The sequence below is a fragment of the Haliaeetus albicilla genome, chromosome 5, assembly GCF_947461875.1.
Source record: "Haliaeetus albicilla chromosome 5, bHalAlb1.1, whole genome shotgun sequence".
Classification (NCBI taxonomy): Eukaryota; Metazoa; Chordata; class Aves; order Accipitriformes; family Accipitridae; genus Haliaeetus; species Haliaeetus albicilla.
This window is the reverse complement of record NC_091487.1, coordinates 12,834,370-12,852,561: the sequence shown is the minus strand read 5'-3', so window position 1 is coordinate 12,852,561 and position 18,192 is coordinate 12,834,370. Positions and strand designations below refer to the sequence as shown.

At 45.1% G+C, this 18,192-nt stretch overlaps 2 protein-coding genes and 1 non-coding gene across 9 annotated transcripts in view; 2 read left to right on the top strand and 1 right to left on the bottom strand.

Annotated features, from left to right (window-relative positions):
• The window catches only part of MOK (MOK protein kinase), a 42,862-nt gene extending 41,893 nt beyond the window's left edge, over window positions 1-969 (bottom strand). For 2 of the 4 annotated variants that reach the window (XM_069783444.1, XM_069783443.1), the window contains exon 1: window positions 629-754. In XM_069783444.1, the coding sequence (XP_069639545.1) occupies window positions 629-635 (7 nt within the window). In that variant the 5' untranslated portion in view covers window positions 636-754. Of the gene's footprint in view, window positions 1-628 lie in introns of all 4 variants that reach the window. The other 2 variants (XM_069783447.1, XM_069783446.1) reach the window with 2 other exon arrangements.
• Window positions 970-3,240: 2,271 nt separating this feature from the next.
• Window positions 3,241-3,314, top strand: TRNAI-AAU (transfer RNA isoleucine (anticodon AAU)). The gene has a single exon. It is a non-coding gene; the product is annotated as a tRNA-Ile (tRNA).
• A 619-nt stretch (window positions 3,315-3,933) lies between these two features.
• Window positions 3,934-16,447, top strand: ZNF839 (zinc finger protein 839). 4 transcript variants are annotated; one of them, XM_069783432.1, is made up of 8 exons: window positions 3,936-4,831; window positions 5,769-6,698; window positions 8,682-8,933; window positions 9,730-9,822; window positions 10,181-10,333; window positions 11,968-12,108; window positions 13,136-13,274; window positions 15,068-16,447. In XM_069783432.1, the coding sequence occupies exons 1-8, from the start codon at window positions 4,076-4,078 to the stop codon at window positions 16,057-16,059; spliced, it is 3,456 nt and encodes a 1,151-aa protein (XP_069639533.1). In that variant the 5' UTR covers window positions 3,936-4,075; the 3' UTR covers window positions 16,060-16,447. The 4 variants fall into 4 exon arrangements, with proteins under 4 accessions (XP_069639534.1, XP_069639535.1, XP_069639533.1 ...); XM_069783431.1 differs by having other exon boundaries at window positions 5,766-6,698; XM_069783433.1 differs by lacking the exon at window positions 11,968-12,108 and having other exon boundaries at window positions 3,934-4,831; window positions 5,766-6,698.
• The last annotated feature ends 1,745 nt before the right edge of the window (window positions 16,448-18,192 follow it).

Here is an 18,192-nt window from a genome sequence, read left to right as displayed (position 1 = left end):
GTGTTGAGATGCTGAGGAAGAAAAAACCACGACATTTAAATATGACATTGATGCATGTGGGAAGAGAGAAATAACCAAAAAACACCAAAGAAAGCAACAAGAAGTTCAGCTGCAGCCACAGTCACAAGGCCATGGTACATAATTATTGCATTCGGATATCTGCCAAACGTGTAGGATGTGACACGGGTTGATTTGAAGAAGGATGCTAAGTAATGGAAAGAAAGGCTTGCAGAACAAATAATGAGAAAACTTAGCAATTTCTGAGAAGGTACTTAGAGATACCGGAAGACAGACAGGCTACTGCTTCACAGGAGTGGGAGAAAGACTTATTAGCACCCTGTTGAAGAGGAGGACTGGCATGCAGAGAGAGACCAGCGTTGACATGTGCGGTCTACGCAGGGAGATCTAGGAGCTGGCAGCGGGCTACAGTGACGGCGGTTTCCAGGGACTAAAAAAGCACCTACGACCACCTCAGCCCGAGTGCTCCCCGCGCGGCCCGGGAACCCGGTCCCCGCTGATCGCAGGCCTCCCCAGAGGCGCCGGGGCCCACACCACCCCTCAGGAAGGGCCCTCTGCCCGCGGCCCGCACACCGAGCAGGGCCCGCTGCTTTCCCCCACACCCCCTTACTGTTCATCCTGCGCTCGCCTGCAGGTCTCGGGGTGAGCGAGAGAGCGACCGGGCGCCCTCCTGACCGCCGAACACCTCCCGGCCGCCAGGCCCTCAGCGCGCCATGTTGTATTCCCGTCACCCCGGCAACCGCGCAGGCTCCGGCTCCCCGCCCCCGCCAGAGCCGCGCAGGCGCAGTGCAGCCGCCCGGCCGGCGGGGAGGGAGGTGACGCAGGCGCAGCGGGCACGGCGCGGGGGCAGCCGCCTTAATTGCCCGGCCTCCGCTCGCCAAGAGCGCTGCGCATGCTCTGTTGTCGGAGCGGCGGCGGGCGTCTGTCAGCCGGCGGGGCCCTGCCCTGCCGCTGCTCGCTGAGGCGCCGGGCGAGCGCCGGCGTCCCTTTCGGCCACGGAGCGTGTGGCGGCGGCCCTTCGGTTCCGCACCTCCGCCCGTGTCTTGGTTTGCGGGGAGCGGTTCTTCTCCCCGCGCTCCCCGGGCCTGTCTTCCCTGGGACCGTGGCGCTGAGCCTTACGTTGGTAAGGGGTTAGTGCGTGCAGCCCTCGCTCCACATCGGCGAGCGCTCCGTCAGTCCAGTGGCGGCATCGGTGGCCCTGGCTTGCGGCAGTCACTTGCAGGCTGGCGGCTGGTGCGGGAGCTCGGTCTCTGCGGCGCCCCGGCCGGCCGGAGTCGATCTTCGGTGATCTCCTGATCCCTGGTGGTTCCCGCCTGCCGCTGCAGGCTTGAGTTACGCGGGCTTCGCTTCTGGGCCGCTTAGGCGAGTGCCGTGCGCGTCTCCAGTTCCCAGCTTGCAGGAGGAGTAAATGGAGAGACGAGGATCTGGAGGACGGCCTCGCGGAGTACTGACCGTGTTCTTCTCCTCACCGAGCCGTAGTGAGCCGGTCTCCAAAAAACCCTGCATTTTGGAGAGGTGTCATCCCCCCGTCATGGTGTTTCCCTTTTGCTAAATGGATGTAATGTATGTTACTGTAGGCTTCAAAGCTGAGAAGAAAAGTGGTCTTTTCAATGCTGTGTATGTAGCAAAAAGCAAAGTACTAGGAAAAGGTGAATCGTTTGTCCACGCAAACTAAGATCTTAACAGTGCATTTGTAGTGGATTCGCACAGCAAGGTTTTGGTAGCGGGGGGGCTACAGGGGTGGCTTCTGTGAGAAGCTGCTAGAAGCTTCCCCTGTGTCCGACAGAGCCAAAGCCAGCCGGCTCCAAGATGGACCCACCACTGACCAAGGCCGAGCCCATCAGCACCGGTGGTTGCAGCTCTAGGATAACATTTAAGGAGGGGAAAAGTTGCTGTGGAACAGAAACTGCAGCTGGAGGGAGGAGTGAGAACATGTAAGAGAAACAACCCTGCAGACCCCCAGGTCAGTGAAGAAGGAGGGGGAGGAGGTGCTCCAGGTGCTGGCGCAGAGATTCCCCTGCAGCCTGTGGGGAAGACCATGGTGAGGCAGGCTGTCCCCCTGCAGCCTGTGGAGGTCCATGGTGGAGAAGATCTCCACCTGCAGCCCAGGGAGGACCCCACACCAGAGCAGGTGGATGCCCAAAGGAGGCTTTGACCCTGTGGGAAGCCCATGCTGGAGCAGGTTCCTGGCAGGACCTGTGGCCCCGTGGAAAGAGGAGCCCACGCTGGAGCAGGTTTTCTGGCAGGCCTTGTGACCCCGCAGGGGACCCACGCTGGAGCAGTGTGTTTCTGAAGAACTGCACCCTGTGGAAGGGACCCATGTTGGAGCAGTTCATGAGGAACTGCAGCCTGTGGGAAGGACCCACGTTGGAGAAGTTCATGGAGGACTGTCTCCTGTGGGAGAGACCCCACACTGGAGCAGGGGAAGAGTGTGAGGAGTCCTGCCCCTGAAGAGGATGAAGTGGCAGAGACAATGTGTGATGAACTGACCATAATCCCCATTCCCTGTCCCTGTGTGCTGCTCGGGGAGGGGTAGGTAGAGAATCCAGGAGTGAAGCTGTGCTTGGGAAGAAGGGAGGGGTGGAGGGAAGGTGTTCTGAGATTTGGTTTTATTTCTCATTACCTACTCTGGTTGATTGGCAATAAATTAAATTAATTTCCCCCAGGTGAGTCTGTTTTGTCCGTGATGGTAATTGGTGAGTGATCTCCCTGTCTTTATCTCAACCCATGAGCCTTTCATTTTATTTTCTCTCCCCTGTCCAGCTTAGGAGGGGGAGTGATAGATGTGGCTTTGGTGGGCACCTGGCATCCAGCCAGGGTCAACCCACCATAGCATTAAACAGCCTGAACAGTAAACGCTTTAAAATAAGTACCCCAAATATTTTGTTTAATTAAATAAAACTGGAACCATACCCTAGAAAACCTGGGGAAGTGTTAGCCTGTTGACCTCGGGGTGAAGTCGCCCCCTGACCGTGTCCTGTGGTGGTTGCTACCTCCCAGGCGCCGCATCTCTGTAGACGCGGCAGAGTGCTTTCTGGTTGGGCTGACCAGTTAAGCGTGTGTTCCCACCCGCGCGGGCCCGGCTCCGGCCCTCCCGGGGGGCGAGGCGGTCCCTTCCTTCCGCCTGCCGCCTCTCCTGCCCTCCCCTCCGGAGTGGCGGGGTGGGGGCGGTAGGGCCGGCGTGCCGTTATCCACCCCCAGAGGGAGCCCTCGTCGTCGGCCGGCCGGTTAGCTCAGTTGGTTAGAGCGTGGTGCTAATAACGCCAAGGTCGCGGGTTCGATCCCCGTACGGGCCAGGTAATACTTTCTTTTTTTTTTTTTTTTTTTTTTTTTTTTTATCTTCTCTCCCCGCCGCCCTCCGGTTTGTCCCAGCGACTCCCTTCCCACCCACCGCACCCACTTCTGCTGAGACACGCGATGTTACCTCTGCACAGGGGCACAGCCGCGGGGCGGCGGGGGCCTCACCCAGCCCGGCTGCGCCACTGGCCGTGCTCCCGCGGCTGATGGAGCCCGGGCCGCCCCCGGCAGAGCGAGGATTCCTATTTCTGCGAGGGCGGCTGCCACGCCGGCTGGCCCGCAACGTGCTCGGGTCACCCCTTCGGGCGCGTTTTCTTCCGTGCGGGCTCCGCTTCACGCGTGGCACCACCTGTTTGTTGGTCTTACTCCCCGCGGGCGTGCGAAGCCCCACCCAGCAGAGAGCGAGTGCCGAGCCGCCGAGTACAGACTTTGTCTCAAGGGCGGGAAACCCGACTCGCGTTAATTCCCTCCAGCCGGTTTATGTCCCCCGTGGGTCCCGTCCCGTCCCGTCCCGTTCCCCCGCCAACCCCGGCCGGGGCCACGCGCTCCGGCCGCGAACCGTGTCCCGCCGCGCCGCCGAAGGCTTTTTGCCCCCGCGAAGCCGCCGTCGGTGCCGGGCGGCCCCGCCCCAGGGGCGCGGCGGGCCGCTGCCGGGGGCGCCATTGGCCCGCGTGCCGCCGGTGCCCCTCGCTTCGCCCGGCGCCTCCGAGACCTCCCCGGGGGGGGCCGATGCGGCTCCCGCCCGCTGACGCCTGCCAAGATGGCGGCTCCTGAGGAGGGGGGCACCGAGGCGCCGCCGCCCCCCCCTCCTCCCGCTGAAGACGAGCCTCCCGGAGGGGCGGCCGCCGCCTGCGGGGTTCCCCTCAGCGTGGCGGCGGGCAGGGCCGCCCGGCCAGCGGCGGCGGCGGCGGCGGAGGAGGAGGGGGGAAGCGCGGGCGCGGTAGGGCCCGTCGGCCCGCCGCCCCCCGCGGAGGGCCCGGAGCTGCTGGCGGTGACGGAGGAGCTGGCGCAGAGCTTGGCCGCCCTGGAAGGCGGCGCGGCGGCGGCCGGCACCGTCCTCTACCTGCAGGCGGACGGGAGCCTGGTGGAGGGCGCGGGGCTGAGCGCCGAGGAGCAGCGGCGGCTGCTGGAGCAGCTGCTGGCCGCCGCCGAGGGCCCGGGGCCGGTGACGGCGGAGCCGCCGCCGCCCCCCCCGCCGCCTCGGCACGCCGCCACGCCGCTGGCCCCCGCGGAGCTCCAGCGGGTCATCGAGCAAGTGAGCAAGGCCCAGGAGCAGCAGAAGCCGCCGGCGGTGGCAGCCGCCCCGCCGGAGCCCTGCCCGGGGCCGCCGCCCTCCCGCGGCGAGGGCTGTCCGCCGTCCCGGGACGCTGGCCCGTTGCCGCCGCAGGCCTGCGGGGCCGCCCCGCCGCTGGCCAGCATCATGCACAACGCCGCCCAGCAGCTGCAGAGCGTGGCCCAGCGGGTCGCCCTGCAGCAGGGGAAATCCATGGCGGCCGCCCGGCTCCTCCCGCAGAAGGTAACCCAGGCGGGGGCTGGGGAGGGAGGGAGCCTGCGGCGCCCGTGGGGTGGTGAAATGCACCGCCGAGGGCAGGTCTCGGGGCGGCGGTTTAATGGTTTTTAACTTTTCTTTTTTTGGGGGGCTTCCTCCTCAGTCACACCTGCCCTTGGGTGTAGACTCCGGTCTCGCAGCTGAAAGACACAACTTCAGCATGGTTTAGACAAATCCGCGTTTGAATGTAGATACTAGCTGCTGCAGTCAGTGTTTTGGTCTGACTACACATGCAGCTAAAACAGCTTAGAAGAGCTGTTCGGTAGCGGCTAAGTAGTGATGCACAGGCAGAAAATGCGTGCCACTCTTACAGAAGGTGACAGTACCTGGGCTTTCAGCCCACGTTTTGGGGTGCAGGGGTTGTCAAGTGATTGGTTTGAGCTGAGGCAGAAATTTGGATGAGGAGGAGAGACTGTGAGGGAGGTGAACGGTAACACATGCCTCCTCTTAATCATCATCACAAAGTGTTTTTTGAACTGAGCACTTACTACAGTATGTCCTGGCTCTGGTATTTGGCCTGTGTTGTTTAGCAGACTGTAGTTCACCTGCGTTTGGTTTGCTGAAGGTTATGAAATTGCCTAGGTAGTGGCATTGACTCTGCTATTCCGGAACAGGCCTGCTAGCAGGAAACAAAGCTGTGACATGGTCTAAAACTTCACGTGCTTTAGTTGAACAGCAGTCAGATCAGTAAATGTGCAGGAAGGCCTGTAGCTTGAAGGAAGGGAATCCGTGCTTTCGTGTTAAATCTGTGCTTTGATGCATTAAAATGGAAAACTAATGATGTGCATTCGTTTCTTCGTGCTTTACTTTGAGGGCACATGTATATCATCTTGATAAGTATTGTCTTTATTTAGAAATACTATATGTGTGTGATCTCAACTCTTCCTTTTTTCCACAAAAGCAGCTGGAAGCCATTTGTGTCCAAGTTCAGCCAGGACAGATGAAGGAAACTGAAAGGCCAATGCCATCATTGGCACCAATCCAGTCCAAAACTATAACGCTGAGTCAGTCGGTTGGTAGAAATTCTAGCATACCAGGACTTGGCATTATTAATCCCCAGATAATTAGGATACAGCCTGTTACAGGAACTGAGCAGCAGCAGCAGCTATTCCTGCATAGTTCTTCTGAGTCTCCAATTCAGTTGCTTATGCAGAGACCTTTACCATCTCATGGATCAGTGTCTGTGAACAAGATTCCCACATCTAAGATGCTAAATGGACAGAAAGCTACACGTGCCACAGTATCGGCTACAAGGTCTCCAAATGCTACCATGGTTGCAGCTAGTTCAGCAAATACTCTGATACCATGCCTTGAAAAAAAACAAAAAGATGACAAGTTAAAAAAATCCTTGAAAGTGAAAACTCGTTCTGGACGGATTTCACGCCCCCCCAAATACAAAGCTAAAGATTATAAATTCATTAAAATGGAGGATTTGGCTGATGGTCATCAGTCTGATTCTGATGACTACTCTGAGCTGAGTGTAGAAGATGATGAAGAAGGAAAGGTGAAGGGAAAGGATGCATTATTCAGTTCTTCAAATTATAATCTGAAACCCAAAACGTTTAAATGTCAGACTTGTGAAAAATCCTATATAGGAAAAGGAGGATTAGCAAGACATTATAAACTTAACCCAGGCCATGGACAGCTGGAGTCTTCACCTCAAAAAATACCTTTAAATAAGCCTAATGGAAGTGTATTTGTGGACAATGCCTGTGAAATAAGAGAGGAAATGATGAGTCCAGCACATTTGGATTCAACTGCTGTCACTTTAAATAATGAAAATGCACTAGCTACCAGTCTGGAAGAAACTGTTGGTTCGAAGGCTGGAGAACAGGTAAAGTGTGTTACTTAGAAAAGCTGTCAGTTCTGTGGAAAGTAGAATGGCAGGTTTGTAGCAGCATGGGCTTGTACTGCTCAGAATATCCACCGATACACTAAATCGAACAAATTTCCCATTGAAGTGTTTTAAAAATCAAATTATTTTCTGTTGCAGTGTTGCAGGAATAGTATTCTTGCACAGGCACATAAAATGTTCACTGAGTGTTCATTTGTTACTGGTTTTCTGACATATAGTTTTCAGCTTGAAAAAACTTTGCATAAATGGCATTGTTCAGTTACAACCTTTGCCATGATAGACAGCAAGACATCATCTGCTTTACCAATTTCTGTTAGAGAAATTGAGATTTTTCTGTGATGACACTTGTTTGGAATCCGACAGTGGACCACGGCTTTTCCTAGAGTAGGTTTTGAAAGTGTGGCTTTGCTACCACTGCAAATGAAACACTTTGAAACTTGAGTCTCTCGGTTAGAAGCTACTTTAGCTGCAAATTTTTTTCTGTGATGTTTTCTGTTCTGGTCACTTCAAAGTAAAGTTTCTCTTTTAATATTAAAATAACTCTAACTTCTTGCAGCAAGAGCTGATACAGCTGCTGTCTAGGAAAAAATACTCATTTAGATGTAGCAGTGTCACATTTTTTACTTTTATTTGTAAATGTGTACTTATCCTCAGAAATGTGAACATTTACAGCTTAAGATGCCAATGCAGCAAACGAACCTCAACTGTCCTCTACATTCTTCTCTCATCTGTGGAAAGAGAGAGTTGCAGAACAGTGAAGTCTGCTCTCTGTATTATTATGTAGCTGTTACTTCCCTGTGCAGCACTTATTTTACCCAGGATGATGGGAATTTAGAAAAATTTCAGTCAGTCTCATATGTAATACTACTACTGATTACTAGATTTCTATTATACCTGCTACTTTTAACTAGCAAATATGAATTCTACAAATTTGCACTTTAACTCATAGATTTGTTACAGTTTTTGGCCAGGTAAATACTTTCTAGAAAGAATAGCAGGATTATTAAAACTGGTACATTAATACAGACAGGAAGGCAATCAAGATCCCCATGCTCAACCTAGTCTTACATCATATTTAGAACTAATTTAGTAATTTAATCCCTGGATAGAACTGACATAAATTTGGCCTTTTTAGAGCTTTCCTAATCACTAGAACAGTAGGGAGCTAGTGAACGTTGGAATGAAAATGTACTGATTATGAAAAGAAGCCTGATATAACTCAGTACTATTGTAAGCTTTCTTAAAAAAAATACTAGGACATTCTTAGAAATTCTAGCTTGGAAGGGAAGACAAGATGTGTTCAGGAAGAAATCACTGCTTTGATCAGTAAAAAAATTTTACATTGAAATCACAATGACAACCATAGAAAATGTACTTTGAGTTTGCCATGTGGTTTTTATAACAGAAGCAACCTCTTAGCTGTGTCCTTAGGGAATACTAAGGATTTTGAAATGTTGAAACTGGGCGATGTATTTTGATTTTTAGTTACCAGGCTTGTCACTATTCATGGCTGTTCAGAGTTTTTGTCTTTCATATGAAGTCTTCGTGCTTTGACGTAGTTACCGTGAACCCCAAATTTTTCTTTGGGTATGTTCTACTGCTAGTTATTTCTACAACCTCTTTATTTGAAGAGGGCATATTTTACTTTAAAAACATTAAACATATTTAACTGACATAAAATAGCTTTTTAATTACATTCCCTTAATCTTTGCATTTTGTATGACATTTTGTGGATCAAAAATGCTAACTTCGCAAATTTGGCATATGTGTTGCAGAAGTGGCAGTCTTACTAATGTGTTAGATTTATTCCACACCTTTCTTTGCAGTTATGCTTGTATCCAACTTTGCATTTATTTAATATGCTATTTATTGTTTGAATAGATGAACTTAATTATAAAATTGTCTTCCTCAAAACACTGTTTAAAATGGTGAATAAATACTTATCTCTTTCTTTTAATTAAGACTTCTAAGTCTGCAGAAAGCAGACAGATGTTGGCAGAACAACAAAATGAAACCAGTTCAGGACACCGGGGACCCATAACGGCTAAAGGACCTGGAAGACCCAGACGACCAAAGAGACGTGGTCGACCAAGGATGGGTGGAAGATCTAGGTGTTCTGGAAGGCTTAGCAGACCTGGTCAGTCCCCTTCAAAGTCACTTAGTAGTGTGTCAGCAGAACACAATGTATTCAGAAGAAAAGCTAGGTTAAAAGAGGTACGGTTCTCTTCTGCAATTACTTCACAAGTATCTTCCCCCCGCCCTTTTTTTGGTTTTTTTTTTTTTTTTTTTTGGATCGCTTATTTTCAAGGAATCATTTTCAAAAAGATTGATTTTTTTTTTTTTTTTTTTTTTTTTACATCCTTATGTACTGACAAGATGAAAGCCTAAGACGTCTTCTAAGAAGAAAACATTAAGTTGTCTTTTAAGGAAAAAATACTTGTAGCAGAACACTGGACAAAGGCAAAATGGGAACTCAGTCTGGAAAGGGACTTTTGACATGTAGATATATATACTCTCGCTATCCTTTTTCTGGAGAAGGAAAGTTACTAGCTACTATTGTGTATCTCCTCCAACACAGTAAAAAGAAATAAACCCAACTGAAGTTGGGCAACATCAAAAAAGGAAAAGAAAAAAACAAACCAAAACCACAAAGAAGCTCTGGGGGGAGGATAGAATGGGGATTAAAATCCATGCAACTAACACAATCTTTTGGTTGCTTCCAGTGTGTTTTGGAAGATCCTTTATGGCTACTAAACCTACTGATGTTGCTGGTCTTTCTATGAATTGGCAACATTTGTGGGACTGAGTTTTGTCTGTATATGGGTAATAACTGTTTTGAGGTTTTCTAATTTATCTCCTCTTTTGGTGTTATGTTTGCATCTATTGTCAAAGCTGCTTAAACATATAGTGTATCTTTCAAAAAAAGTAGCAATATTTTATGTTCTGAATGTGGGATGCATAACTTCTGTAGGCTGCTTTGCTCTAATAAACTCATTCTGGCTTTTGACAGCTAATACAACAATGTGATAATGAAGACTTAATGGAGCTGGCTCTCCCACGTCTTACAAAGCTTGTTACAGTATATGAATTTCTGTTGATGAAGGTGAGTTTTTTATGTAAAAATGTTAAATTATTTTCGGGAGACTTCCATTAGTATACCTAAAAGGATTCCTTTAGAAATGTATCTGAATTTTTCCTAAGTTAGAATTGTGCAGAATGTAGATGTTCTGCACGTCACTTCAGTCTTACTCAGGCAAAACTCTGGTAGGTCTCTTGATTGAAAGCCTTACTTTTTGCTGCCTGATTTAGTGGCATTTTTGAATATTCCATAATCTTTTGACTTGAATGTTTCTATTTTAAAATAATGTTGAACAAAACAAACTGACAGACTTTAATTTAATCTTCTTTTTTAAAATATAGGGGGGAGAAAACAAACCCTTTTTTTCCCCTCTTATTTCTAGGTTGAAAAAGGGTATCCAGCCAAAGCTTACTTCCCAGATGTGTATAGGGAATTTGAAGACTTGCATAATATGGTAAAGAAAATGGCTTTTGATCACCTCAGTAATTCTGATTTGCTGAGTTGCCAGCAGCCTGTTGAAATAAAAGATGCTAAGGTAATAAAGCACTCTATTAGGAACTGTGATTTTTTTGGTTTTGTTTTATTTATTTTAGATGCTTTGTGTATTTTTTTCTCTGATAAGCTTTGTCATGCTGGTAAAGTTATTTGAAGAAAACGTGTTTTTTGATGAACACAAATAGTCAGAATTGTAAAAAGTCCAACAACTAACCAAAGAGAAAAACAAATCCATAATAAAACTACAATTCTAGTTTATGGCAGTAGATAAAACTAGAAATATTTTTTAAAAATTCTAGTAGTACTGATACCCATCTTGCATATTTAGGGTAGTATGAAGCTGCATGTTACTGCAAGGTGTATTTAGCATTAACTGCTAATCAAAGTACATCTTGATGTTTGATTAGGCAGGAGGGGTCTATATTTAAAATGAGTGGCCTTGATTTAAAGGGATAAGTGGTTTCATTGCAAAATGAGGACAAACTGAATGCATCTATGCAGTTCAGTCATACTAACAAATATGAAAGGTAGTGAATACATTAATAAAACTGCAAACTATTATTTCAGTGAGTTCAGATTCATTGTTTATGCAGCTGTATCTAGAAAGACAATGTAGGTTTGCTTTTCTGGTGGTTGTTTTTTGTTTTTTTTTTTAATGTGGATCTGTTTAGCCTTATGGTTCCTTATTGATCTGTGTTCCCCTTGCTTAGAATAAAACAGCTCTTTGTACATAACATATTTTTGTATTCCCTTCTCTGTTTCCAGTAGTGAAAACACTATTTCGTATACTACCTCCAACAAAATTTCTAAATGATGTGGTCATTAAGGTACATCAGCACTGAACTTGCAACTGCTATGAGAGGGGAGCACACTGGAAACTCAGTAGGGACAGTGGAGATAAGATTTTGGTTCTTATAATAATCCTGGTTTAAAAAAATAAAGTCCTGTATTGACTGTTAGCAGTGGTTAATATTTATTTTTTCAGAATAAATCATGATGTTCACTGTACAAACTAAAAAACTTTCTAGAATTACTGCATGCTCATCTGGCTATTTTGTAACTAACACTGATGTTTCCCTTTGGAGAAATGAAGTTGCACCAAGTAAAGGGATGCTGTTGATACTGGCAGTCCCAAAATAGAACCTCTTTCTTGCTTCTCTTCAGTGTTAATGTGCATTCTTAATATAGAATTATGCTCTTAAAAAAAACCCAAACAAACAAAAAATCCAACCCACCCTTGAGAAGTTGTATAGTAGCACACCTATGTAAGGATGAAGCACAGGAATGGAATGGGGTGGGGGAAATCCTGAGAGATATTAAGAGATACTCTTAAACAGGAAGACTTAAATGTTTTTTAAATAATGGAGAGCCTCGACTGTTCTTTATTAGACTCTGCTCTTAGTAACTGTCTCTGGATTCTATATATAACCATTGTACTCCTAATTCTTTCAAGTTCGCCTGTTAATATTCACCTTCAAGTGAAGGTCGTGTTCTATTAATATGGAGGCTAGTAGAAAACATGGCAGTCTAAATACTTCACTGAGCTGTGATGATTGATTGTCAGATTAGACCCCATGTAGTTCTAGTTCAGTTCTAAGAAAATGAATCAGTATTTCAGCATTCAGACTGGAGAGGCTAACTTTTACTTTTTTTTCCCTATAACTGTTTTTAAAGGTTGCTGCATCACTAGGAATTACAGAAATACTCACTGGAGAACGAAAGATGCAAGGTGTAGACTCTTGTTCACAATGTATAACTAAAATGGTTAGTGAGCAAGTGCCTGTGGAGATACTGGGACAAAAACGGTTAGCTGAGGTATGGAATACCTTTGTGAAAATTAAAAATGAAACTAAGACAAATTAAAACTTGTTAAAACAGATAATTATTCCGTACAACATCATACTAGTATTATCTGACTCATGTTAAAGTAAGGCTTTCATGGTGTTTGGAGTTGGGAAATACTTAAAGAAGTACTCTCTACTGTGGTATCATAGCAGAGCATATGAATTAGCATGCTAAAGGTGTACTTTGGGAAGACACTTGGTAGCATTCAGGACAGAATCTCAAAGGCTTACAGGTAATCTCATGACACAGGAAAGAAAGGATTTTGTTGAGGCGCTAGTAAATGGAGGCCCCACAGCGAGAAGGATCCCTAGATTCTAATACTTTGTGTTGGAGTAAACGGGCTAACTTACAGCAGGCTCAGATGTTGCAGAAGTGGTTGCTCTGCTAATTGGTGTTTGGTAGAGGTGCATTAAAACAGTTTCTTTCTTTCTAACAAGTCAGTTGACCACATTTAGTCTGTTTACAGCTGTAATAGGGAGCTGTGTTTCCTCTTCTTGAAAGTCACATACATCTCTATGGTCTGTCCGCTTAACTGTTCTACTTTTTATTTAATCCAGAGTTGTTTCTGGTGGTGGGCAAATAAGACTAGTGCTTTTCCATTTTCTGCCTGTGGTTAAATTTAAAGAGCTGATCGGTCTTTCTTCATTAACCAAACAGTGCTGGGCAGGCTGTTCATAGCTCTTCACTGAACTCGGAGAGAGAGCTTATAGCAGATTTCATGCCGCACAGCTAATCACAAAGGCTTGGAGAGAAGCTTTGATGTTGAAGCAAAGGCAGATTGTTTCAACCAAATATCAAAAGTAATCAGTGACATTTTTGGTGAATTCCGAGGGCTGTGTTTAAATCCTTACCTTTTAGGAAGAACTTTAGTGTAAAATCCTGTTTTCAAGGAGAGTATCAGTTCACTGCCATGAAGTGCCCACAGTTACTTTGTGATCTTTTCCAATATTGTCAGCTGTTACGGTGGCAGCCAGTTAATAATCTCTTGTATTGACAGAGCTCAGGGGAGGAACTGTTGCCATCAGCCAAAAGGACCAAGTTAGAAGACGTAATGGAGAATGTGAATAATGCTTATGCCAGTCAAGATGAAGTGAAAGAAAAGAGTGGGAACTTGTGTACACTGTTTGAAAAAGATGGTAACTTCTTCACATTTTCCAATTCTGTTCTGTTTGTGGAGGAGCTGAACAAATCTCTGTTCCTCAAGCTTCTGTGTTTTTTGTCTTAAGATTTCATTTCTTAACTTGCTTCCCAGGTCATTCAGAAGCAGTTGTTTAGCTGGAAAGGCCTCACGGGGTGTGTGTGGGGGGGGAGTTAGGGATGATGCAGATCACAGCAGTAGCTCAATTCTGAATGCATGATAATCCAGATATTGATACTACTGCAGTACTATGAGAATAGTACTGTCCTATACTGTGTACTTCCTGAATGCTTCCTCTCCGCCCTATCCCTTATAGTGGAAATGGTGCACGATCTTTGTGCCAGCAGTGGGAGAGCAGAGGAAGAGGAAGCAGTGTGCGTGTCCTTCCTCTTTGCCCCAGCAGGCTGCAATAGCAATATCATCAGAGCTTTGTGGATCCTGGGGGAGGGGGAAGAGCTGGTGCAGTCTGTCTTGTATCCCAGGGGAGATGTGGGACCTGAAGATTAGAATTGCACTGTTTTGCACCGCAGTCTTTGGATGGTTGCCTTTCTTTTTATCCCTTCTTTGTCTTTATTCCCCCTGCCCCTCAGACTGGCAGGGTAACAGTGGATTAGAAAGGAGAGTGAGATGGGTCCCCCACCTGTAATCTCCCAAAAGTCCACTGGTCTTTTATGCAAAAGTGTTCCTGTAATTTAGAGGCATTATGATCACTGTTGTGAAAGACTTCAGCCCTTAGCCATCTTTAGTAAAATGTGTATATCAGTACTGTCCTCTTGCTTTGTAAATATCTTTTTTTGGTGTTGCTCTAAGCTGCTTTGCTTTTGCCCTTTGCATGTCTTTCTGTCAATGGTTGTGTTTTTGTTTCCCCCCTTAGTTTATTTTTCTTTCTCTGAAAGGCTCTCTGCATTACCATCCTTATTTCTTGTTGTATTATGATTTTCTTCTGGGCTATGAGTTTTTAAAATTTTGTTCCACTTGAACCTGCTAGTAGGGCTTTTGCTAGTCTAGTGCAAAGTTAAAAATGGTCCCTTGTGCAGTGTTAGGCCCCCTTTGTTGTGCAGTGATATCTTTCATAATAACACCCCCCCCCCAACCTACTTGTTCCTTTTGGTCTTCAATAATAAAAACTGACAGCTCATGCTACTGCAGCTTAGTGATTATTGTTCAACTACCTACTGGGTTTGTGACCTGGCTCTTGGTGGTCCAGGTCAAATAACTGGTAAAACACACTAAATTTCCAGTGTTTCTCTTCTGTCACAAGATGAAAGTGCTCCTGGGGCTGTTAGCACAGCTAATAAGATACGTAGTAACTTGATGACATGTCTGAGTCCAGGATGAGCTTGATTATCAACAGAAATTTTATCAAGTTTAAATGCTTCTGTCAATGTAGTAATGGTAATGGGGATGAGCAGCTGACAACTTTGTGCCTGGTATATTCTTTATCTTTTAATGTTACCACCTGTATGCCAGATGGAAAAAAATTGAGTTTGACTTTCAGCCCAGGTTGTTTTCAGGATTAACAGGAAAATGCTGCTTCAACTGTAAGGTCTCTTGGTATGGAAATATTCAATGATATTTCACTATCCAAAAATTCCTCAAGTATTTTTATACTGGCTTTCTCATTGGGAAGTGATGTGAAACTCTTGCAAGGTGCTTCAGGTTTGCTAATTTGGGGGAAGAAAGTAGGGAAGCAGTCTAGCTTTTCCTCCAAAATTATTGCTGAAAAATATTTTTTTTTGCACATGCAACAATAGATTGCCCAACAAAATGATATTTCTTTCACCTTTTCAGGTTTTAATCCATTAAATGGAGAAATCCTGCTTTCAGAAGATAGGCATATCACTTGCTGTGCAATTGGAAGTACATTACCAACAGCAGAGGAACATAATTCACTTACTGATTCAGGAGTTAGAATCGATGCTGAAAATTCAGGTACCTTCTCCCAGACTGTGAAAATGAGGATAGAGTATTCCCAACCTGTGAATGTACAGGGACCAGACATGGCAGGTGACGCATCTCTGCTACATACTGAAGTTGTATTGCCTGTTGAAGCAGATGGCTCACCTCAGTTAGTTCAAGCGCACTTTGTGAGTGAGAATACAGCAGGTGGACTGTCAGCTCCTGAACTCTGCAGCTCTGTGTCAGAGAATGCAGTGGGCAGTCAGAGCACTAACTTACCAACAAGTGAAGAAAATGGTCACAATCAAAAATACCAGAAACTGCAAGAAGAAAACCATAATTTTGCTATTAAAGAACATTCTGAACAACTTCGTAATGCTGGTATGACTGATGAGATGCAGGAACTTGAAAAAGTGTTTTCAACAAACACTGTGCCAATAAGCTACCCACACAGTGTTCAGACTGAGTCGCACCAGAACCCTGTCCAGGAAGCCTCCTTGTCTGCTCATGTGAACCATGAAAACTCTTTTAAAAACCCCAATGAATTTTCTTGTGGCACAGAGGAACAACATGTGCTGGAGAATACAGTTACTGTAGATGAAACTGTGGCCTTTGAGATTACTGATGAGAGCCATGATTTTTTGTCTCAGGGACATGAACAGATTTTTATTCAGACTTCAGATGGGCTTATCCTGCCTCATCCAGACACTGCTGTTTTGTCTCAGGCAGAAGGTATTGTTATTGTAACTGATTCCAATGGTACTACAATGCACATTCGCACACCTGAGGGGATACCTTTGGAAACCGTGGAAGCACTACTGGCAATGGAAGCAGATGGCCAAAGTGAAGATATTTTGCTCTCGCAAAGTGAATTGGAGCCATAAATTAGAAAACTGTATATGCTTTCTTCTGGAAAAGATGGACTCTAAAATGTATATTTTTCTAATGTGAATACTGAAATAATTGAAATTTAACTTATTTGTAAACTGTTTCTATGCCCTGTACTTTTTATAACTTATGTTTATATAATTCTAGCAGCATTGCAACCAAAAATTATAGAATTAACATCATTCTATTTGCTTTATATGTTGGGGGTGGGTGGAAAGTGGAAATCTGTCAACCCTAAAACTGTTGCACTATTCCCTTTTGTTACATAATTCCTTTTCTCTCTAGCCATCTGAAAATGCAGTAAGTTGTACTGCTGTTCAGCAGTGATGTGCTGTGTACTGGCAAGCTGTATATGGGTAAAATAAAAACTACATTAAAAATATGTGTTTTCTGTGCCATTGAGATTACAAAACACGTTGTTACTGCACTTTCTTAAAGCTAGCTTGAATATTCATTAGCATTTAGACTTGATGTGCATAAATCTGCCTGGAAAAACGGGCAGTCTTAAATATAATCCACACTTGTGCATTCCGGGAACAATGTGACAGCCTAGCTGATCCTTACTTAAATAAGCATCCACTGCGTTAGAGACAAAAATACCCTCAAACAAGATCTGGCTGGTACTGAACTGTTGGAAATGTATTTAAGTATGCTTGTCTAATGTTCAGCCACACCTTTAAAACCTGCTGTTATTTAAGTCAGAAATGGGAAGGTGCTTGTAGTGATCTGATTTTCCTTAATGAGATACCAAATTCTTTTTTTACTTAGTCTGTGATGATCTCTTTTTGTTAGACTTTTATTATACTTTTTTGTTCAGATGATGCATCCTTTATCAGTTCTAAGCTTTGACCTTCCTAGTAACTCCACACTGCCCTGTACTACTTAATCATAATAAAAAGATACCCTTGACTATAATGCCTGTTCCTCTATGCAGACAGAAAACTCACAAAACTACTTACCTACTGCTATCTTGTATTTTTGCCATACTTTCAGTACGTTGCTTGCATGATAATATTTTTGTGGAGACCTCCTAGCAGCTTCTTGTCCAAGGCACTGTCTTTACTTTCAAGAAGCTTAGCACGTGAAAAAGAACAGCCTTAAATGACCCATATCTTTATTTTGTTCATGAGCTATTGCAGACATTACTGAAAACTGGTAACATACCTTTTAAAACTGGTGTGTTGCCTCCTTGCTAAATACATGAGGCTACTGAGATAACTGGATAAATCAGCTAAATGGACCTGTAATATGCAGGAGAACTGTTCTTAACTATGAACATTGATTTTTTTCATGGTCTTGTAACTGAGGAAAACCACTAAAATTTAATCTAAACAAGAGCAAGGACAATTTAGAGATGAAACAGTCTGCTCTACTGTATCTCTTTAACATAGTTGGGTTTGGTTTTGTTTGGTTTTTGCTGTGTTTGTTTTTTTTCTTGGTTGCCTAAGTAGAAGGTTAATTTAATTAGCCGAAACACTGCATTTTATGTGTGCTTGTGAAAGATGTCATCATATGTCAGTGAGCTCCCGTCTGGAGGTTGGGTTTATGGTGTAGTTTTTGTTTTGGTTTTTTTTCTCCTCCTTTTTTTAGGAGGTGGTAATGGTCAGAGGATACAGGCCTACCTTACAAGTGAAGATACCATACAAAGCAAGGTTCTGCTGGTCTTTCACAGTCTTCAATTGCAGTGAGCAATTCTTTATTACACTCTTTTGTACCAATGTCTTAACAGCTACATCTGAGGGCTTCAAATACAACAATCAACTGCTTAGAGCTATAATGGCAAAACATCTCTGCAATGATTTTGCAGTAATCTTCTTGTGTCTGACAGGACTCAATGGGCAAGGGGGTCTGTGAATGTGAAGACTCCTTCCTGAAGAGCTTATTTCTTCTAAGAAACAAGAACAAACCACAATTTCCGCCTGTGCAGAAAATGAAAATTTGCTTCAATTCTGCCTTCCCTATTGATTTGCACATGCTGGGAAATACAATACACCTACTCTCATCTTATAGAATTGTTCTTTTAAGTGAACCAACCTTTTCTCCTTGAAAAATATTTCCCAAGTATGAAGGTGTTTCCATAGTGACAAGGGTCTGGCCCTACTCAGAAAAATTAAGGTAGCTGTTAAACT

Excerpts from the sequence above, each read along its gene's own strand:
- ZNF839 (XM_069783431.1), top strand. The coding sequence starts at position 4,076 with ATGGCGGCTCCTGAGGAGGGGGGCACCGAGGCGCCGCCGCCCCCCCCT. Across the intron at positions 4,832-5,765 it reads CCCGGCTCCTCCCGCAGAAG|CAGCTGGAAGCCATTTGTGT; the intron begins GTAACCCAGGCG and ends TTTCCACAAAAG. Across the intron at positions 10,334-11,967 it reads TTGAAATAAAAGATGCTAAG|GTTGCTGCATCACTAGGAAT; the intron begins GTAATAAAGCAC and ends CTGTTTTTAAAG.